At 40.7% G+C, this 23,889-nt stretch overlaps 1 protein-coding gene across 1 annotated transcript; it reads left to right on the top strand.

Annotated features, from left to right (window-relative positions):
- Positions 1-23,039, top strand: LOC146971037 (vasoactive intestinal polypeptide receptor-like). The gene is made up of 13 exons (XM_085804995.1): positions 1-231; positions 1,725-1,818; positions 4,522-4,635; positions 13,175-13,278; positions 13,398-13,495; positions 15,763-15,892; positions 18,059-18,212; positions 20,056-20,116; positions 21,337-21,403; positions 21,490-21,581; positions 21,778-21,907; positions 22,476-22,517; positions 22,665-23,039. Exons 1-13 carry the CDS (start codon positions 172-174, stop codon positions 22,854-22,856), a joined length of 1,338 nt encoding a protein of 445 aa, XP_085661121.1. The 5' UTR covers positions 1-171; the 3' UTR covers positions 22,857-23,039.
- Positions 23,040-23,889: the final 850 nt, after the last annotated feature.

The following is a 23,889-nucleotide window of genomic DNA, read 5'->3' on the forward strand; positions in this document are numbered from 1 at the left end:
GCAATTCACTCCAGCCAGAGCGCAAGAACGCACCGAGTCAGGGAAGGGACCACAGACACTCATCTTCACTCTCCTACTCAGTGTCGCTGTAGCTTGTTATTATCTAACACTTTTTATTACTAAAAAAAAAAGAAAAAAAATCGTACAAACAAATCAACTACTTTTCCGGATATGTTGGTAGAAGTTTTAAGGGGAATTCTCCTCCTTCTCTCCTGCATGTTGCTGAAACCCGTGAGTATATTTCAAAACTTTCATGACTTCATTCAGTCTGGGCTCGTTTTCAAGTATGCAACAGATGCTCTCGCCATCTAAGGTCGATCACTCTAGTGGTGAGTTGTCTAAATGTTGATGCTTCTGATGCAGTGTGAAGCCACTGAAGCTGTGGAGAGCAGGACTTCATTAGTGACAGTCAGGGATGTGTCAAGCCAGTGTTTAGTTTGAGTTTTGTAAGGCTTTGGTCATTTAATTAGTTTAGTGAAGAAACGTTTTTTTTTTTCAAAGCAATATTTCAACTGGAGCTTATGTTTGCAGTTTTTTTTTACTTTTCAAAGTGAAGACTCCTTCAGACTTCCTCTTGTCAACATGTTCAGCCCCCTCCTCCCCAGGTTCAGCCTCTGCAGTGTGTGTCAGTCTCCTCAGGCACAGCAGGCGAATCCAGCAGCGTTGTTTTTAAATCACATTTGGCACCAAACAAAACAGTGCGGCCAGACTCTGATTGTTTTTTAGTGACAGTCATGTGCTTTATGCTCTCCCTGATCTCTTGTCATGATCAACACTAAAGTGAATTGCCCACAGAAGACACAAGGTGCTCACTGGTCTCCCATCAGGACACCATGGCAACGGCCTCCTTTGCTCTCTGGTATCCAGCGTCTTTATCCACCACTGTCTCTTGTTGACAAGAATGTATGATTCATACTGGAATCCAGTTGGAGGTCAAATCCCTTAGAATAATAAAAAAATATATATATATTTTTTTATTACTGCATGTGCACTCTCTCAGACTGTTTCAGATAAAGAATCAAGTGAGTACAGAGATGGAGAGCTTCGTGCTGGTGGGGAGGGTAAAAGGGACGATGATGATGATGATGGAGTGTAGGAAGTTTTCTCCTGACACTCCAGCTTGCACTGCTGAAGGCGGCACTGATCCATCACTGACAGCATGTAGTCCAATCACAGTCCAGCAGTGCACAGCAGGTGAACTAACACCGGACGTGCTGGGCAGCCTGGAGAGTGAGATCAATCACAACCTAAATGAAGGAGTCACCTTGTGTGGGGAGAGTGGCTGGAGTCATATGGGCTCATTTTGTGGCTAACAATAGCCACGTACGTACCACCAGTCTGATTAATGCCCACAGAGAGGAGACTCATCCCCCTAAGTAACGGCAATAAATCTTGTAGTCGTGCAGAGGGTCTGTATGTTCTCCGCTGGTAAACCCTCCTGGATTCAGCTTCGCATTGGAAGCCATTCATGCCCGAAGACTCACCCAAAACACGCAAAATCTCCGAGATATGACAGTTGAAACACAGAGATAAGATGGAATGATTCGGCTTCTGCTATTTGCGTCTGAGAGATTAATGGCAACCCAGATCAGCTCATCACAGGAAGACCCCAGCAGAGTACAGTGATATGTGAGGGGACTAACAGAAACATGATCTGTGGGTAATTGAAAATGTCACTGTGACCACAGAGATGCAGAGAAACATATGAAATTTTCTTTTCACAGGTGTTTGCAGCGCAGAGTCAGATGTGCGACATAATGAGGGAGATAGAGAAGGAGAGAGGCATGTGTGAGGCTCAGATTGAGAACAGTACAACAGGTATGTGCTTTGTGTGTGTTTGTTTTTTATTTTCTTGGCTGCACATTCTGTCTCTTCATAATTTGCTCGGTTCACAAACTCAGGCTCCGATGGAAGTGGCACAACGAGCTCTAAGAACAACAAAAGCTGTTCCAACCTCGTCCTCTGGCTTTACATTACAACTTGCATGGTTGAACACCGTTTGCCTCCTGGAGCCTGCCACTTGCCACGTGCACTCAGTTCAATTTCAAAGTAAACTTGCACATTGATCACATCAATACCTCGTGGTCGTACCTTTCCACCTGTCAGCCAAGTTGCAGGGAACACTGTCTCACCTTCTTGAGCTACAGGTTGAGTCTGAACTCACTCACTCATCCTCTTCTGACCGCTCACTCTGCAGGCAGACGTTATGGTGAGATCATCAGTTAAATGAAAACACACTCTCAGGTCATTGTCTCTGCACTGTTTGTCTGTTGTTCAGCACAAGTGCAGTGCATGATGGTATATATTGCTTACATTTTCATGATGCATTGTGTGACACATGGGTGTAATTTATGGGGGTTTATAACTCCCCCCAAAATCCAATCCACTCCAATATAACCCTTAACCTTTCTCTTGTGTTCGGGTCACCACTGACCCGTTTTCAGGTTTTAAATGCATAAAAGTACCACATAAATTTGTTTATAGCATCAAGGCTTTTTGACTTTGTTAGGAACCTCTATTTAAACAAAATAAAACAAAAAGTTTTTTTCCCACAAAATTCTATTATCCTCTGCGGTGGTTAAAATTATGACATTTGTGGTGTTAGGGTCAATTTTGACCTGGTTATTATGATCAGAACAATAATTAGAGTTAAAACTGAAATCGTGCAAAACCAACCTTTTCGTGGTAAAGGAGCCTAACAACATAACCAAGAGATGAGAAACAAATGGGATGATAAATAATAGTTTTAGTGTGTTTTACAGCTGATTTAAGACTCGGGTCAAAACTGACCCTAACACCATATAGTAGCAGAAAAGCTGACAAGAGGAAGGTTCAATTTAAGGGTATACTGACAAAAAAGGCCCAGGCCCACACCAAAAAATATTAAAACCAAAATTTTCATGGATAAGGAAGCCTAACAATGTAACCAAGAGAAGAAAAGCAAATTGGATGAAAAAAAATGTTTTTAGTGTATTTTACAGCTCATTTAAAACACAGGTCAAAACTACCCGAACACCACAGATGGTAGCAGAAAGCTAACACAAGACGAAGGTTAAATAATCTTATAATTGCACTGAATAAAAATATCTACAAGCTAGTATAGGAAGTAGTTGTCATTTTTACTGTTTTAAATTTATTTGCAAGCAACCAAAAGTAATATTTTTTAATAGCCTTACAATGTGTAGGTTGCTAGTTTGCTAGTGGCTAGAGATAAAGCTAGGGGAGGATGCCACAGAATCAATGTGCTGGTAGGAAAATCTTTTACTCCTGTTACTAATATGCCAAAATAAAGAGTTAAATTAGCCATGTCCTTTTATCAAAGTAGAGTAACCCCCCCCATGAGTCCATTATATAGATATTATAAGACTACACTCAGACAACACTATATAGTGGACTATAATAGTGAGAACTTAGTGTGTTTGTGTGTGTGTGTGTGTGTGTGTGTGTGTGTGTGTGTGTGTGTGTGTGTGTGTGTGTGTGCATGCATGCAGTACAGTGTTGAAGAACAGCCAGAACACTAATGATGTCACTGTGAAGTTAACCATTGACTTTTGGATGTCATCACCTCTTCTTATCCTTATCGACATTCATTTGACATTGGGTTATAATTAGAGCATGGTTACATGAGTTATGTCCAAAGACACAGTGACCTTTGACCTTTGACCTTTGACCACCAAATTCTAATACAATAAATTCTAGTTCATACTTGACTCTTTGTGAGTGTTTGTGCCAGATTTGAAGAAAGATGTTACAGAGGCCTGGAGTTTACAGGAATGAGACAGACAGCCTGAAAACATAACAGCTCTGACTCTGTTCAACTCATTTGTTGTTTTTAATTTATTGTTAATGAGGCTTAAATTATACGTTGCTACCCACAGCACGCAGTACATAATTACAGTCTACAGAGAGGTAATCGTGCTTCATTTAGCCTCCACTACCTGTGTATGCGTGTGTGTAACTGAAACCTTGTTCATCCTAACTGCAGGTGTCACGAGACTGTGTTTGCTTTCACATGTTGTACAAGTCATTAAACAGTCATTACCTTTGTAATTCACACATCACTTTGCATAGATTCCATCAAAAGTAGCTATGTTGTAAACATTGCTCGGCAAACTTGAGTTTTCACAGTGACTGAACGGTGAGCAGCAGGTGTGTGTTGTAGAAGCGCCGAGAGCTGCTCCTGTGTCCTGACACCAAACACACCGTGGAGAGTCACAGTGATCTGATGAATTCAAATAACAGCGTGTAACGAAGGGCAGGGAGCTGTTTTATTAGTCATGTTGGCAGCGTGTTAACTCGGGTCGACTGCTGTTATGAACCCAGCGCTTTAACGACAGCTGACCTCAGCTTACACGTTCTGGCTCCCATGGGAACCTCAGGGCACCGCCTCCAATTTAATCAGAGCGGCTGTTTGCACCAGGAATTGATTAATGCTGTAACTATTTCTGTTCAAAAGTTTGTTTCATGCTTGATCTCTTTAATTTCATGGTATTTCCACATTTGACTCTTTCTCTCTGTCAGGTTGCAGTGGGATGTGGGATAAGATCACCTGCTGGCCCAGTGCTGATGTTGGAGACGTGGTCACCATCCCTTGCCCCAAATTTCTCTTCTACTTCTCTGGTGATTTCCTTTCACGTAAGAATCAAGTTTACATAGTGGGTTGCACATTTGTGTGTAAGAAAGGGGAGGGAAGGGAAGTGACTACTGTTTTATTGACAGTCAGGTATCTGATTACTCTGTGGGGCAGTGATGTGAAAGCCAGGGGTAACTGGCATTGAGACGCCTCATTGAGATACAGTGGCGTACACAGACTTTTTGAAGGGCAGGGGTGAAAACAAAAAAAAAGGGCGCATAAGCGCATCCTCGCCACTGAAGAGGGCACTTTAGCACGCGACTTCGCTCCTAGAGGGCACTTTAACACACGTTTTGGCTCCCAAGAGGGCACTTTAGCATGCGTTTTGGCTCCAAAGAGGACACTTTAGCACACTTTTTGGTTCCTAGAGGACACTTTAGCACACTTTTTGGCTCCTAGAGGGCACTTTAGCACGCATTTTGGCTCCTAGAGGACACTTTAGCACGCGTTTTGGCTCCGAAGAGGACACTTTAGCACACTTTTTGGTTCCTAGAGGGCACTTTAGCACACTTTTTGGCTCCTAGGGGGCACTTTAGCACGCGTTTTGGCTCCTAGAGGGCACTTTAACACGTGTTTTGGCTCCCAAGAGGACACTTTAGCACACTTTTTGGCTCCCAAGAGGACACTTTAGCACATGTTTTGGCTCCCAGGGGGCACTTTAGCACACACTTTCAACAATTGGGCCCCTTGTGCATGCCACTGTTGAGATATATTGAAATTTACACATATGCTTAATAGAAAATGATGAAAAATAATGCTCAGTGACGTGTTTCTGAAAAAGAACAAAAAAGTACAGATGATGTCATTCTCTTCCCATGACCACCTGTTGTGTCTATCTATCCTGATGCCCCATCTCATATATCACAAAGAATTTATAATAACCCTTAACACATGGCACGGCTGAATCACAAAAGATAAACAGCTCCCCATCCGAGACCATCCTCTCATCAAAGACACACTGTGTTTATTTGTTCCCCTTTAATTTATGAGGAGCCTCACAGGGAAATGGTGCTAATTATGTATAAGGGAAACCACTCTTGGGAATTTACTGGCTGAGCTGCTGCGTGTTTGTACAGTAGTTCCTGTGATTATTCCCCTCTGACTTTCCTGTATGTTTCCATTTGTCATTAATTACCACACTGAGTCTCCTCCGTGTAATTATGCTGGAATAGTTAGATGAGTTATTTATTTGTGTTCAGCTGGATGAGACCCGTCAGTATCAACCTGGAGCCGGAACAACCTCATATCTAGGAGTTAAAGCAGATTGAAATGAGTTTGTACGAAGTTTAAAGTAGTGTAACGGAGGTGCACTTACTCACCCATAAAGGACGTGCAAACCGGCTGCCAAGCGCTCTTTGAGCTCTTGGCAAAACGGTTTGCATTGTTGCCTGCGGTACAACGCAGAGGGCCAGATAACATCGGCTACAGTAGCACAGATCTTAGAGTGGATCAGATAACTCCTGTATGTACCTTTAGCATCTTTTAGCTTGTTGTTTTGGTTTTCTGACCTGCAGCTCTGCTGTTTTGCTTCACTTCCACTGCTCTCACAGCATTGCTTTTGCTCTGATAAGGTCAAAGTGCACTACGTGACCAACCCCAAATGTCAACAGACAAATTGATGAGCACTAGCAATTAGGTTCTTTAGAGTTACACTGTAAAAAATAAAATAATCCACAGGTTTTAAATTGAGTGAACGAAAAATGTTAATTTAAGAAGGGTAGGCAAAATAAGCTGATGCTTCAGCCTACACCTTTTCGGTCAAAGTAAATTGATTTGCTTGTTGTGTTTTTTGTTCTGATTTATTTTGTTTTGTATTTATACCTTTATATTTGTCTACTGTATTTGTTTTTATGAGACCGAAATAAACATACTAAACTAAAAAAAAAAACTAACAGTCAAATCTGGGATTCTGCAGTTCACTGTAAAAATATGGTGACAATCTATGACATTATATTTTGCATTTCAGCCAAATATAAATTCCATAGATGAGAGCTGTTGTTTGCTTACAGTGACAAATAATGTAAAAATAAACCCAAATGTACTGTAAAAGATTTTGGGTCATTTGTTTAAACCTGTTTATAGCAAACAATTATAAATACAGCAGCTACATCTCAGTGGTAAACACAGTACAATTGTATATTTTATTATAGTATTTTATTGCAAACCTCAACATAACATTATTGGCAGCTTATAGTACAAGTGTGCTGGTCGTGGTCGTCATGGTTAGAACAGAGATTCAGTATCTCGGCAATTTTTTTACATATAAAAGGAGACAAAACGCCCAATTGATAATGGCACTCACATACTAACACAACAATATATGGATCTTATATTGACAGTGGCAGGGGAGAGAAGCTGGAGGACCACAGTTTGAATCCCTGTGAGCCAGAAAAACTCATTTGCTCCTGACTGTCTGCACATGAAGAGTAGAAACTGGTTTCCTTTGTTTTCTTCTATTCTCCTTTAGTGAAACCCCACTGAGCTCTTGGGAGTGGGCTGTCATGCCAATCTCCTGCACCAATAAAGCCCACTGCTCCACGAGGGACCACAGATCTGCTCCCTTGTTTATTTTTTGATCTCAGGAGTAGCAGGTGCATTTCATTTCAAGAGTTTTCACCTCATCGGGGCTGAAGTTAGTTTTCCATTTTGTCTTTGTTCTACTGTTGGCTTTCTGGTGCCTCACTCTCCACCACGAATTTCATGCTCCACTTTATGCAGCCAGGTGTCCTGAACAGCTGCCCTTTGTCCGCCAGGGATTTTCTCCGAGTCAAACTCATCTCGGCCTCTTTCGTGCTTCATTTTCAATGCGGGATTTGTAACTGCTTGACTAGTGAGTGATGTCCTGGTCCCTGATCCAGCTTCTGTGATATCTTGCAGCGACTGCGGATACTTGGCAACCGTCTTTTTTGCCCATATCTGTGCAGCCTTGTTTACTGGGAGAAAACGCAAGCATTCATCATGTAAGGACTCATTTCTCTCTGTCAGTGTGAGCTGTGCCTTTTCCCTCCTCTCCGAACACTGCATCAAGGCTTGAGGAAACTTCTCCTGTGGAATCTGGAGGCTGTTCACCCATAGTAATTGGGCGGCTGGCGAGAGGGAGGGAGAGAGTGAGGAGTGTGTTGAAGCTGATTAGCTGTGGGTTTCTGTGCTCTGCGCTGGAAAAACAAAAGTCACGACATCAACAATACACTCACTGATGTTTTATCCTTGGTGATTATTACATAAGAATATTTTTTATTGAAATATATATTCTGGTGCTGAACGCAAATCAGCCTCCTGGATGACGTTAAAACCCACCATAGTGTGACCTTATGGCACTGCTCTTGTTGCTTTGCTCCTCCTCATCCATTTCAGAGTGAAGAAGTGATTAAAGCTCAGTCAACACAGCCCAACACTGTCTACAACCATGTGTACAACCATCTGGTTTCCATCCTTCATGTGTCAATCAATCAAGTGCACAATTTCAAACCCAGTAGAAATGTGATGTATAGGCCGACACCACAAAATGAACAGTCTTTCTTTCTTTTTCTTTTTTTAATCAAATGAAGCACTGGTTCACTGACTCTGTGGAGTTCAGTGAACTGGATGTTCCCATATACAACATTTCTGCTGTGACCTTTCTGTCGCTCTCAGTGAAGCACAGTCGTCTGACTGCATCTTGAATGGCTCTGCTGAATAAAATGTAGAACCACTTTTAACTGGCAAGACGGCTTGACCCCTGTGATCCCGAAGAAAGAAAAGCTGCAACATCTGATGTGTCTCAGACAGAGCAGAGCAGAGGATTTTGAGATCATATCAACTTTTTTTTTTTTTACACATCTCTTGAAATAACTGTGCTTTCTTCAAAGTACATAGTCTGATCGTGGGGTTTGATTTCAGGATCAGTGCTGGGTGATGATTTATATATTGATTTTTTTTTTCAGGTCACTTTATGGGCCCTCTGCTTGACTCTTACATAGGAACATGAGGATAGGATAGGATTTTTTAAATACGTCATGTCCACAATGTCTTCCAGCTGCAGGGTCAACTGTCACGCATGCAAACCTGGTGTCACACATGGAAGTCTTTGAAACTCTACTCCTTCCACATCTGCTCTAACTTGAATCTGGAGGTGATCAACAGCAGAGGTGTAGGACCATCACCCTGACAACATTATTAATATCTACAGTGACAGAAAGTTTCAGTGAGGCCACCAAAGGGATGTGAGTTCAAATGAAATAGATTCCTTTGAATACTGTTTCATCTGATATCACAAAACCGCTCCCTTCCTCCTCCTCCGCTTTTTAGCATTAGTGTGAGGATAATGCACCATATTTGGGGACATGTCAGTACTTTTTTTTTTTTAAATGACAGTTATAGAAAAGGCAGATATGCGTTTTGACTACACTGTGGTGCTGTAGGATGTAGCATTTAGCATTTAGCAAGCATTTAGCTTTATGTGTAAATATTCTTAGTGCGTGGCAACAGTTTCACAAGCTCATCCAACAGGTGTCCCGTCACCTTTTCTGTCTTTTGATCAAGTGTAGACTTACAGATTTCAGCTGTAACTGGTTACAGTGCCATTACTTTCAACCAGTGGGACCAGAGTTCCTGCCCCTGTAATCTATAGACAGTGTTTTCATGAGAGGAACCCAGCCAATGATTTATCATTAGTATGTGACGGCTCCGTGTGGAGAAAAGGGTTTTCCTGGAAGCTGTGATGTGACCCAGATGGGAGATAGTGTGACCTGAGAGGAGAGAGAGGTCTCCTGGGAAAAGATGTGGGGATGAGGAATCATCAGATTTGTAGAGACCAGCAGAAGAAGTTATATTTCACTGAGATGTCAGAGGTTCACAGGATCACCGACCCCACTGTGCTCCGGGAGCAGCATGAAGCAAAGAGGCCTTTAAAGAAAGAGGGGGGATTAGAAGTGATCTGCTGCACCGATGTGCATGATATCAATTATGCAGTAAATCAGCAAATCAGTGCAGGTCTCTGCTGGTTCAACCCGCTCTGCTCTCAGGTCATGTAAGGAGGACTTAATTAAGGGATGATAAACGGTCCGGCACTCTGTGCATTGTAAATTACTCTTGCAGACAGGTGAAATCCCTCTGTCTCCACATGTGAGGGAAGCAGGCTTGTTTGTGCTCCAGTTCAACCGCTGTGCCTTTTTTTTCCCTAAGTTTATTAGTTTTATACAGATTTCAGGACTTTAAGTGGGTCAGAGAAATATGATGTTTACTTTTCTCGAAGGTACCTTTTTTTGTGAAATTATTTTGGTCCCCCCCCCCAAAAAAAAGTCAATTTAGCTTCTTTTCAAATGTCTTCACTGTCAGTTACAGTTGTGAAAGAGTTATTGACACATGCTGGGCCATTCATTTTACAGGCTTCACTAACAAAAAAACAAGCATTACGAAACATGGCGCCACAGAGATTCAGGGCCAAGTCATAAATTTAGTTGAGATAGAGTTTGCCATTCTCATGAACTCTTTACCTAGTAGGTCTAACACAAACACACAGTCATTCATCTCTTTTAATAACACAGGCGACTCGCCCTCTCCACAGGCTCTGAGTGACAGAGTGCCTGTATGTGAATGGTTTCACCTACATGCCATAATATTCAGCCAAGCCAAGGCTATTCATCGCATGCTAATATGAATCTTCCTCTGAGATATAATTAGGAAGGATAAAGCATTTGACTGTACAACACTGACAGAAAAGCCAAGATAAAAAAAGCCTGGAAATCCAAACGATGATGGGGTGATTAACTCGTTTGAGCTCCCCTCGTTGTCGTGCATGACACTGAAAATCCTTGCAGTCATGTTTTGGGGGATGATGAAAGCATTCTTCTGGCAATCCCTCAAACAAACCAAAACCAGTGGTGGCATGAGCTGAAACAGCAGTGGCTTATCAGCGCCTTTGTGTCTTGTCATGTTGTTTGAGGTGGCTAAGCCTCCGTCTTCTCTGCAATACGCCACTCAGGTATTTGTGAGCTGACCATATTTTAATGCCAAATACATTCTAAGACTTTGGATTGTTGGTCATTTCCCAACACGGTCTTGATTTGATAGTGCTGCGGAGCGATATGGTTGGGAAATGCGAGGAATGTCCCACATTTCGATTTCTACAGCAGCATTCAGCGCACGGATTAATTTGTTGCCAACACACGCATTGTCCTTTCTTATATTTACAGGGAAGGAGATAGGAAATGCTACAAATAAATATTACACAATAAGAAACTGAAGCAAGCAAATCTGAAAAATATCACCCTGTGCTTCTCCTGCTGGTGACAGGATTAGATATATTTCATGGAGGTTGTAAAGAAGGGTTTTAGTCTAATTAATGATTAGTGCCTTGTCTGAATAGTGATGCATTCGCTTGTTGTTGAGGAAAATTCTACCGTTGTATTAAAGTCTGAAAACTATGACCTAAATATTAAATGCAGTTTCAAAGAATTTCATCATTTGAATTAAAGCTCCAGTTGGTAAGTTGACGAAAGTGAAAGTAAACTCCGCGACTTGGTTGGAAATTTCAAGACAATACTCCGTCAGGTCCCTTTATGAACCTCTGCCAAGCGCCCCACACACACACAGACACACACAAAGTAGCCATGAACGCACCCACAGAGAAAAAAAAAAAAAAAAAAAGATGTACCGTATCCATAGCACGACGTGTAGGAGCGGCGATTGGCTGCTCCTCCTGCTCCCTCTACCTGACTGGTGGAGAATCGTCGGGCGCGGTGGATTTTGGCAAATACGATTACAGGCTGTAGGTGGAGCCAGAGGAGTTGGATTTTGTCCTAAATTACTCATTTAATGTCTGACCATCAGAATATAGTGACAATTCCAGCAAATATGACTGAATAATTGTTACCAACTGAAGCTTTAATTCAATACATATTTGCACTCAGCAGTTTGCTACCAGAATCCATCATTTGGTTTAATTTATTTTATTTTATTTATTTGTTTATTTATTTATTTTTTACATTATTGCAGGTTTTAGACATGGACAGACAACATGGGCAGAAAGAGCTGCCAGGAAGTCGCAGTGTGCCAGCTGATATATATCGACTAAAATAGCTCTTACGTAAGACACAGTGCAATTTACTCAAGCCAATTTCCTAAAAAGCACAGGATAGAGTATAAACAAATAACAGTACTCTTGTATTTTGATGCTCTTAAATGACAGAAATGAAATGATCCAGACAATAACAATTGTCCTCTCTGTAAAATGCACTGATTGTGCAGTTTTTACTTACTGAGCTGTAGATGTTTGTGAATCACTTTATTTCTACTCTAGCCAGGGCAAGTCTGTCAAACTGTAGCCTCTCTACCCTACTCTACTCTACTCTACTCTACTCTACTCTACTCTACTCTACTCTACTCTACTCTACTCTACTCTCCCCTACCCTACCCTACCCTACTCTACTCTCCCCTACCCTACCCTACTCTACTCTACTCTACTCTACCTACTCTACTCTACTCTACTCTACTCTACTCTACTCTACTCTACTCTACTCTACTCTACTCTACTCTACTCTACTCTACTCTACTCTACTCTACTCTACTCTACTCTACTCTACTCTACTCTACTCTACTCTACTCTACCCTACTCTACTCTACCCTACCCTACCCTACCCTACCCTACCCTACTCTACCCTACCCTACCCTACTCTACTCTACCCTACTCTACTCTACCCTACTCTACTCTACTCTACTCTACTCTACTCTACTCTACTCTACTCTACTCTACTCTACTCTACTCTACTCTACTCTACCCTATCTCTACTCTATCTCTACAGAGCTGACATCTGATGAACCCTAGAAAACTTAAATCTGTAAAACTTCACTCTGTGTTTCATTCTACTACATCCTACACACCTATCCTATGTTTTTGTACACTCACTCCAAGGATTTGAAGAGTAGCTCCTTTCTTCTGAGCTCTAGTCTGCTCTACTGTATTTTACAGAACCATTTAATACTCTACTTTGCGCCAGAAGACTCTACTGATCTCCACTCTTCTCTCTTGAGCTCAGTTGAACTGTATTCTCCTGTACTCTGGAGAGCTGTAGTCTGTTGTACCACCACACAGAGCTCTACTCTGCTGCTCTCAGATGGTCAGTCTAATGCACTTGGACCTTTCGCTTCTGCCCCGATGGGCAGGCCAGAGTAAAAATATCTCCCCGCTCAACCACTGCCCTCCTGGTGTGTGTGAGCAGCCTGACAGTAATTAAGAAACAGATGGAGGCAAATACACATGGGAACGTCCCGGCAACTCTGAGCCGGTGGGACAACTGATCCCCTTCAGTCATTCCTTCCATTTCCTTTTAGTATTTGGGAGTATTCCAGTGAGACACATTCATCTCAGTGTGATATAATTAAGTGTGAGTAAATGAAGAGGAAATTCTTCTTGCAGCTTATGCAACTTCCCTCCCAACACACATAGATGCAAAATTGCATTGTATTATTTTTAATGACAACACATTAAAGCTGGCACAGCAATGAGTTGTATTCTTCTAAGAGTAATGTAGTGATTATTCCCTCTGCCCCTCTGCTCATTAGGTAACTTGTCAAAGACCTGCACTGAGGATGGCTGGACTCCAGTCAGCATCGACTCCTACATAATGGACTGTGGATACAATCCTAACAACACCATGGATAACACGGTCAGAGCAGCAGCCACTCTGGATCTGCTTTCCTGCTGCTGTCTGTGGCTCCTTGTTAAATGTCAAACTCTGTCCTGATGAAGTGTTTTCTGTCAGTCTGACTGAATGTGTTTTTGCAGGAAGAATTCTTCTACGCTATCAAAGTGGGTTACACCATCGGTCACAGCGTGTCGCTCGTTTCTCTGACGATCGCCATCATCATACTGTGTTTCTTTCGGTAAGGAGATCCACTTAACCTCCCTGAGTAAAGAAGATCAAACACCTTTCCCCCTCATTTAGAGAGATAATAATCTGACCATCTCTCGTTTCACACCATGCTTCCTGCTTTTTATAGAGATTTTACAGTGTTTCACGCTGTAATGTGCCTAATGTGCCAGATTTTGTGAGACGTCCAAATTTGACATTATCTGCCACTGTAGCATTTCTCAAACAAAGCGGTCAACTACAATCAGCCATAAAGTGAAACCACTTAACACCAGCTGCTGTCGTTCAGAGCATGTTCACATTTTTTGTTTTTTTTGTTTTTATTGTGACATAGGACAGTACAGTGATATGGACAAAAACATATTGTGAAAAACAAACAACAACATTTGTGGTTTTATGTATGTGTGAGTGTGTGTGTGTGTGTGTGTTGCTTCAGAATATAACTAGCAGTAGTTGTAGTGTTACAAAAATCAATATGATAATAGTGATAGTTAATGATATAGAGTTTGATAATAATTAGTAGTAATAATACTACTACTAATAATAATTCAAACCTTTATTTATTCAGGGAAGCCAATTGAGAGCAAGCTCTCTTTTACAATGACGCCCTGATCACAAATATAGAACAACACACACAACAGCAACACCAATCAACACACACAACAGTGACACCAATGAAGCATCCAGCATAAGAGCAAAAATAAAACACAATTATAAACAGTCCACAGTGTAATCATCGGGTGTCAGATTTTAAAGATACCTTAAAGATACCTTAAGCAGACACAAGGAAAAACAACTTACAACTTATGGTTGAGGGTCTCAGCTTCAGGAAAAGCAAGTACATTCAATATGAAAGACAAGGTCTAAAAGACTCCTGAAGGACTCCACAGAAATAAACTGTTTAAGTTTTAGCGAGTCCTGCAGTTTATTCCACTTGTCTGGGGCAAAGAAACTGAATGCTTTCTTTCCTCCCTCTGTATTTACCCGTGGAATATCTAACCTAATGTATGATGCTGATAATAATAATAATTGATACTACAATTAGGCAAAAGGGAAAAAAGTAAATAAATAAATAAATAAATAAAAATAAAAAATAGACATGAGAGAGAGGAGAAAAAAAAGAAAAGAAAAGGGGAAATGCCGCACTGTCATCAATAGTAATAACAATAGTCTCAACAACAATACTAATAATGATAATCATAATAGTTATAATAATAATGATGATAAATAATGATAATAACAATATGGAGGGAGGATGGAGGAGGGGGGATCTGAAAGACAAATCTTATATGATTTTTTTTTATTATTAAAAAAAGAAAAAGCATGTTCACATTTGACCTTCAGTCCTCAGCCTGCACAGAGAAAATGTGTTTGTGTGCATGTATGCATGTTGGCATGACACAGCACTGATCATTAGTGTCAGTGTCAGTGTAAGTGGCTGGTGTGTGCGGCTTAACAAACAACCCACTCTCCTCAGTTGGGCGTGTTTGCATTTGGACTGTTTGTGTGTTCGGAGCTAAACAACAAGGGATGTGTTTACTCCTCAGGCTTATGAAATGCCAGTGGTCTGCACTCTGCAGCACAGACACAGGATGTGAATAGCGGTTGCTGTTTATGTTCAGCGTTCAGGCAGCTGGTTGATGTTGTGTGTCATAGCACCTGTCCTTCTGCGATGATGACTACAATTTACACAGTTCACCCCCAGATCAGAAGCTCACCGCCAAGGCATTTGTTTGAAAACACCCAGAAGAGAAAATTTACATTAGAGACATTTTCTCAGCTAAAACCCCCAATTTGTTCTTGTTTACTTCTGTGCTGAATGTCAAGTCGGCCTTTTTTAAAACTTTTATCTCTGCCTGATAAATATATGTTTCACTGACAGTCCATAACCATATAAAGTATGAAGCAACTATAGATAGCCTGACATTTAGAGAACAGCAGAGGACAGTAGGAGCACGTCACCGGGCAACAGGCATGTACATTAAGTACGTACTGTATGATGACTACCCTCCTCAGCTGAAACGCGCATTCTTTCTGTGACTGTTTGCTCCTGTAAATTAAACCAGTGAAGTTTCTGGTGAGTGTTTTCTTGATATTTATTCCGATTCCATGCTTTGGTGCCAGAAACACACACTTTATCAGATGATTTTCAGGATAGGTCACATAAACAAGACATTCAGGGTCTTTAATCAGAAGGAATTCATTAAGAGAATTATGTGTGTTGCTTTTTCCTTCATGATTTCAATCATCTCACAAGTTCCTTTTCCTGTTTTTCTGCAGGAAGCTGCACTGCACGAGAAACTACATCCACATGCATCTCTTTGTGGCTTTTATTCTGAAAGCTGTGACTGTGTTCATCAAGGACGTGGTTCTGTACGACGTCGCGGAGACAGAAAATTGCCAGCCATCTGTGAGTGCACCGCACACTCGCCAGCATGCCCATTTTATTAGCAAAGCCATACAATTTATTGATTTTTTTTTTTTTCATCTGCATAATCGGAGGTCCTGCATCGTAGATCACGTTAAGTCATCCGTCTGATGTACAAAGCAGTTAGTGGCTGTCAATTTCTTTCCCCCCCAAACTGCATCTGTTTAATTACTCACACAGTCTGTACTGACTCTGAAGCTTTGACTCAGAGTTTACTCAAGGTGCACGCGCTCAAGTGCCTCCGGGTGTGGCAGTGTTTGCCAGGTCCCTTCCACTCCTAAAGCGACATTTTCCCATTCATGTGTCCAGCAGGATGTTTTGAGACATCCTGTTTGCTTAAATAGAACGCTGTACCACGGGTGGCATTGTCGATAAATCACATTCACAGATTTCAGAAGTAGTTTTAAACACTTTGGTTTGACAGTATGATCACTGGGACAATATCTTAAGTGCTAATGTAAGATAAGGAGCTAGATAAACTTCTTGACTGTGGTGCAGTTTCACATAATGAGGCTATTTTCTTTTTATTTAATTGATCGAGTCGTCAACATCCGTGGTGTTTTCTCAGATCTTGCTCCAGCTGAGGCCGCTGCTTTATTACCAGAGAGGATTAGATCAGCAGACTGTAAATCACCTTTACTATCTCTAAGTGCTGATGGTTAATGGCTTCGCTTAAATGTCTCCTCTTCAGGTACACAGATTGTCCCGATCCAAACACAGCTGTTAACTCTCTCAACTGTTTCTAAATTCTGTTTCGAAGAAAAAAGTTACATATAACAGGCGAACAGTTTTATAGAGGGCACTATAGTGAAACCACAGCACCGAGCACATTTGCTAAAATGCAAATCCCTTTTGCTGTGTAGTCGATTTTTTAATGAAACAATAGGATATAATTGCTGTTCTTTACAGTTTACTATAGCAGCCATTTCCCATAAACCTCAGAGTGTCTTGGGGACTCCTTCAGCTCAACAAGCAGAGAACCACACAATGTTTCAATCACAGAGCAACTAACGTGTGCTTCCATGTTGGACATTGTATTCTGTGTTGTGACCTTTGTTTCGCAAAGGTTTCAGTGGTTCTCACCAATTTTCCCAGTCAGGACTGACTTGAAAATCACAGAAATGTTGGGAAAGCCTTGGATGTTAGTTATAATCTGACATAGCAAACAGGCATTGGATGTGATCTGGCAGCAAAATGTATCAACGTGATTGGCCTCAACCTAATAAATAACAACGAAACATTATTTTATTTTAATTTCTTTTCTATAACTAACATAATTTAATTAACCAAATCATTTGTGCTTGCAAATGATTTATTAGCCCATTTGTAATGCTTCATGTCCCATGGTCTTCAGATTGGGACCCACTGCTCTATCTTACACTGTGATGTTTAAACTTGAAGAAGATGTTTAACTTTTTCTGGAAGAAGAACAAAAGAAACTCTTGAGTATTGACTTACACATGCTGGTGGAGCAGACACAGTGTATTGAAAATGCCAAACCATATCCAGGTTTTAAAGAAATATAATGTTGAGTTAGGGTCAGCATCAGGGAATGTGTATGGGACTACTTTTAGCCCCCCCTATTCATGGAAGTGAAAACCAACTCAGGACTGTGTGACTTCTGAATGAAGACATAAAACCATATCCTTTGCATAAATGAAAAGTTAAATTCTCAAGCAGTAAAAACAACTGTGGCAACTGTTCATTAAACGTTAAATAGTAGACCTATTCAGTAACATTTACAGAGCAGACATGATGGATCGGTCTGCTGCTGCTACTTACATCTACGGAGCCACCAACCATACAACAAGTGTCGTCCACACACTGGTTGAGGATTTAATCAGTCTAGGAGTCCATTAGTGTAATCAGCATTTTCATAACCTATGTAGATTTTCCTCTAATTGTATTATGTTATTATTAATTGTGCTAATGACTGTCTCTTCACGGTTATTTGCCAAGTCTCACAGAATTGTTTTCATATAAGTAGGTCATCAATACTAATTTCAGAGTAATTTACTCAAAACATTCTCGGCGTAGCCTCATCCACTGGCAACGAGATTCGTCTTCGTCATTTGACTTAGAAGTGCATATACTATACGTTCCCTGGCAGTGCAATAAGCCTGAACTTACATTCTGGTTGATTTGTAGGTGGGCTGCAAGGCAGTGATGGTCTTCTTCCAGTATGGGGTCATGGCGAGTTACTTCTGGCTGCTGGTGGAGGGCCTCTATCTCCACACCCTGTTAGCCGTCTCCTTCTTCTCTGAGAGGAAGTACTTCTGGTGGTACATCCTGATTGGTTGGGGTATGTGCTGGCTTCTATACCATATGTTGATGAATAACAGATTGCTCACAGAAGCTCATTTAAAATTGATCTGTCCATTTGTCTTAAGTGGCAGCTTGAGATCATCATCGTCTGTTTTGTCGCTCGTTCAAACATACATGATCATATGTAAATGAATTTAGAAGTGAGGTTTCATATGTGCAGTAGCTATGGGAAAATGCTGTGCTGTGCCATCTGCAAATGAATGAGTGTCCTGCTGCCAGTTTTATATTAGCAGCAGCAGGCAGCTGCCACTCTGCCCCTGTTGCTATAATTCAGCCTCAGAGTCCTGCCATGCTCATGGTGCTTTTAATTTAAAAAAAAAAAATGTTAAAGGGATACGCCAAATTTTTTTTCGTGTCTTGCCTCACTCCCGAGTCCATGACAAGCAGATAGACACCATCCTTTCGACTGTGCGTGCAGTAACAAGGGAGATAGAGCCGTATCACCCGTAATTAGCTTAGCTCAAACGCAGGAAGTGTATCTAGTGTTAGCCTGCCTCGTACCCGAGCCGAAATCAGCAGTCAGAAGCTGATTTCATTTTAGCTCTAAACTCTGTATATCACTTTATCGACATTTGAAACATTTTTAGGCGAGAAAGTAGCCGTTTAGATCAGCAGTGTCAGTGTGTCGTTAATTTGTCTAAATACCAGCTGTTTACAATTTTGTTTGGACGAATTCGACGCTATTCAAGTTAGCCGTTGTGACCAACGCGCACTTCCAGTTACTACTTATAAAACACCTGTTGCCCTTTACATTCAGAAAACAATGACGATAGAATTTGTGCTTTTACTTTGAAATAGGAAGCTAATCTACCCTCGATGAAGCTAGCTTGAACCCTCCGTTTTGACCGATCTCATCCTGTTACTGGCATTTGACCGCTCAAGATGCCTTAGCGGAGAGTTTTGTCAGCTCTGAGACGAAGATCGGTCCGCTGGTTTCCGTTTAGAGTTGCTGAAGAGTGTCTCTGATGAGGCAGGATAACACTACCGATAGACTTCCAGAGTTTGAGCTAAGCTAATTACAGGCGATACGGGCTCTCCCTTCTTACTGCACGCACAGTCAAAAGGATGGTGTCTATCTGCTTGTCATGGACTCGGGAGTGAGACAAGACACAAAGAAAAAAATGTTGGCGTATCCCTTTAATTCAATAAATTCCTACATCTTTGGCTCACATTATAAGTGAATAAAATAAATTCCTGAGATGGCACAATGAAGACTTGAACTGTAAATATTTTTTTCCAGTGAGAAGACGTTTTCCATTTGGCAGAGCTTTCATTGCTACTTATGGTGATAGCTACTACTTTCTCTACTACTCCATACAACTCATTACAGCTGGCTTTCATCCTGTTTGTACAGGTTTGCCAACAAATGCTGAGCCTGTCTGTGCATTCATCTTATATGTTGGCCCGACACTTTCATTATTCAAATACATCTTCTGGCCTCTTGGTCCTAAAATTCAGCAATCTTGACCCGTGTGTCTTTTTTTCCATCACACCAATAAAATACTCCTATAAATAGGCATGAAATGTTGTGTCTACCAGCAGAAGAAAATGGAAGCAAGCGTGTGACTTATCCTGCAGATACCCTGGATAAACCAATATTGGCAAAGAGCAAATATATCAGTGCGTCCTGTTAAAAATGATAAGCATAGCCAAAATGTAATATGACTTTAGCCATAAAAATTATCCAAAAGATTAACAGTGTACACACGGTCACTGTCATATTTGGTTTTGTTTGTTTCCGCACAGTGGGCGTCACTGATAATCAAGATTATTTTAATGTTGAAATAACTTACAAATTCTGTTTGTGTGTTGTTTTATAGGGGCTCCAACCCTCTTTATCTCTTCATGGGTGATTACAAAGGTTTATTTAAATGATCCTGGGTGAGTTAATCATTGGGTTTTATTTTTATCTTGTTGTGAAGTGAAGGGGTCATCCCTACCATCTTTAATTTAGAATATGTTGGGTTAATTTCAGGACTTTCCCCCGACAGGAAGACATATGACCCGCAAACGCACATTTACTAGAAGGAATAATATCTTGGTTAGTGTGATGATTAATAGCTGGTGTCAGTGCAGGTCTGTGGTGAACTATTAATCAGCAACTCGCAAAGAAATGACCTCAGACAAGAACTGAGTGTTTCATGCTATATTACTCTACAAGGCCAAAATCCATATTTGTTTAAAATTAGATAAGACTATTTTAAATGTGATTTTACTCTGTATAAATGATTACAGCATTTAATAGTAATGTATTAAAAATACAAAATGGCCTATGGCCTATGTGGATCCGTCTGCCAAACCAAGACAGCTAGGCCACTAAAGGTTTGAGACAGCTGAATTGACCACAGCTTGGATAAGCGAAATTTAAACTTTTTCCTTCATTTTTGTTGATTGATATTTTTAATTCAGTAAACTTTCTTTTATGAATGAGGTAGGAGCTAAACTTCATTCATGAATTGAGAGGAAGCAGATTATTTATATCATGTATTGATTATTGATTATTAAAGATATATATCTTTATTTCAGACTCAGGGTCCATAGCAAGACATAACACAACCAGACATAACACAAAAACAGACACACAACACAGACGATAAAAGAGAATAGAGATAAAACAGGGATTTACATCATTGATATCAAAAATAGAAATCACTATAAAGTTAAAAAGAGACAACTGTACCAGTGTCTTCAGAACAGAGATCGATGGAGAAGGGGTGGGAGTGAATACGTTTTACTTCTTCTCACTCCGTTTTGAATATGCAACTTATTTTTTTGTTTTGCATAATTATTTGAATATTGTCTGCCATGTTTTTATGGTACGTCCTTTGTTTATTTTATACATTTGTGTTATGTGCTTGCATATTTGAAATTTGAAGTATCTATCTACTTAAAGCTTTGTAACATTTGATGTTTTTTCAAAGCATAAAATAAAATTTCAGTGTTAAAAAAAAATTCTGTTACACAATTTGGCTAAATAGCCTCAAAACTTAGAACCTGTTTCTCAAGTTTCTCATTAATTGATGTGCTCTGCCTTAATAACACAGTACAACTGCACTTTATTCATTATTTTCTGTGTAATTATTTGCTCTGACTTCTGACAGATGCTGGGAGACAATTGATGACCATCCATGGTGGATCATCAAAACACCTATTTTAGTCACCATACTTGTGAGTCTTGATGCCTCCTAGTGAAAATCTTTTCTACAGCTGCGTGCAGTGTTATCACATTAACCAGTCTGCTACTCTCTCGGCAGCTGAACTTCTTCCTTTTCATTTGTATAATCCGGATTTTGCGACAGAAGATGAATTGCCCCGACATAGGACGAAAGGAATCCAATCAGTACTCGTAGGTTTTCACTACAAAATGTCAACACCTCTGTCTTCGCATGGCTTTCATGTCAAGTGAAATAAATACTTTTTCCATTGTATTTTTAGTGGTGAGGAATAATTACTGTTGCATATTGTGGCTAGTTTTCAGGGAGGGAGTTTAAAGCATGAAAACCATCCTTCACTTCACTTACAAATTATTCTTTTTTTTCTAGGCGACTGGCAAAATCTACACTGTTGTTGATACCGCTCTTTGGGATCAACTACATCATTTTCGCATTCATTCCTGAGCACATCCACCCACAAGTCAGGATGGTGTTCGACCTCATTCTGGGGTCATTTCAGGTAACGCTACATGACGGCATAACAAGTGTTGAGGCAGCCTGTCAGACAAATGTTGTACTACTTGCTGATGAAAATCCTTCTTTTGGCTCTTACAGGATTCTCTTCCCGTGTCATACAGCTAAACTGGTGACACAGTTGTGGCAGCAGCTAGACTCAAAAAGAGAAAGTCCTTTGAATCAGTAAAGTTACATGAAAAAAGCTCGGTAGCATAAAATCCGCTTGTCTGATAAGGCAAATGAATGGTTTGTGCTGCAAAGATGTTTAGTTTTGCATGGTTGAATGATGAGGTTGCTGTCTTGCAGAGTATTGAAGTGAAATTATGGAAACCTAGCAATGGAAAGTATTCCTAATTTATAGCTGCTGTAGCTCAGAGTGATATCTCCTGGGAAAATATCTTGGAGATTGAAATGATGAACCTCCCTGTCTGAGCCTGAAGTTGGTCCTAATCTTACCATCATTATTCATACATAAACATTTGGAGTGTTTCCCCAGCTGTACTGTCACACTGGTATTTCTTCTCAAGAGCTCTTATCAGACAGTACATTTTATCTGCTTCTCTCTTCTCCAGGGTTTTGTTGTAGCAGTTTTGTACTGTTTCTTGAACGGGGAGGTGAGTAAATTAAAAAAAAAAAAAGGTTCTTTAAGATGTTTACCGTGCTTTTAAGTGACTAAATCTCATTTTACACCCCTCTGTGATGTGTCATACCCTCTTTACTCGTCCTCTTCATCCTGTTTGTCCTCCTCGTCTCTTCTACAGGTGCAGTCGGAGATTAAGCGTAAGTGGCGCAGATGGATGCTGCAGAGGTTCCTGGGCGCTGACACTAAGTACCAGCAGCCATCCATAGGCAGTAATGGCAATAACTTCAGCACCCAGATCACCATGATGACCAAATGCAGCCCTGCTACACGCCGGGCGTCCGAGTGTCAGGAACATCTCTCTGCCATCTGAAGCCCAAGTAAACTGCCACTCTCTGTTTTTATCATTACGTACTGAATGTGTGGCTCACATGCACTGTTGCACTGCAGATGATATTGGTTACTGAAGTTTTATGTGCCATTTTCGTGCAGATGCTGATGATTGGTTATTGTAATTCTATCCATTTCATTTGCATGAAGAATTGATAGCCAAAAACACTCAAAAAAGCATTGATCAGGGATGTTCTTCTATCATTCTGTTAAAATGACTTAGTGGCAGATAACTTGATATCTATTGAAGGCCAGTGTCTCACTGACGCACTACAGGGTAATGCTTCGGTCCGGCCACACTGATGAGTCATCTTCGGCTGAATATTTACAAGTTCTTAAAAATCAGTCGTCATTATGTCTCTGAATGCAGCAGGGAAAAAGATCTTCATGATCACAAAGTGGGTTTAGAGGAAATAGGACTCCTGGCCAGCATTTCCCATCTCATGTTGAGTAACAGATGGAGAGAAACAGAGATGAGTCGTATCCTATAAGAAACAAGATGTTTATGAAAAGGGTATGTTACACAAGAGGACTACATGCACTTAAATTAATGGCCGTGTTGCTTAGGGGACCAGAGGTAACATTAATGAGAGTGTCAGGCAGTCATGAGCAGCAGACACAGAGGAGGAATCCATAGCATGACCAAGGTCCCGGAGGTTCCTATCCTGTGTATGACAGTTTTACACAGGACACACACTCAGCTGAATTACTGCCGGATAACATTCCAGAGGAGAGACTAAAAACTCCTGCTTGTGAAATTTATCTCAGATTACAAAAGGCTTTTAGTTTCGTCTGAGTGCAGTCACTTTACAGACATTCATTTTTACTGTTTCTGAAACTAATGGACCAGATGTATTCCACTGTTGGTCCACAATACACAACAAACTTCCATTAACTGGATTGCATGGACAATTCATTTCATTCAATTGAGTTTCAGTTTTCTATTCTATTCTATTCTATTCTATTCTATTCTATTCTATTCATTACAGATATTGTATTGTTTTAAGCCAGACCAG

This window comes from Trachurus japonicus, chromosome 17 (assembly GCF_045865225.1).
Source record: "Trachurus japonicus isolate A0001 chromosome 17, Traja_1.0".
In the NCBI taxonomy this organism is placed as follows: domain Eukaryota; kingdom Metazoa; phylum Chordata; class Actinopteri; order Carangiformes; family Carangidae; genus Trachurus; species Trachurus japonicus.

Excerpts from the sequence above, each read along its gene's own strand:
- LOC146971037 (XM_085804995.1), top strand. The coding sequence starts at position 172 with ATGTTGGTAGAAGTTTTAAGGGGAATTCTCCTCCTTCTCTCCTGCATG. Across the intron at positions 13,279-13,397 it reads ACAACACCATGGATAACACG|GAAGAATTCTTCTACGCTAT; the intron begins GTCAGAGCAGCA and ends GTGTTTTTGCAG. Across the intron at positions 20,117-21,336 it reads GTTTATTTAAATGATCCTGG|ATGCTGGGAGACAATTGATG; the intron begins GTGAGTTAATCA and ends GACTTCTGACAG.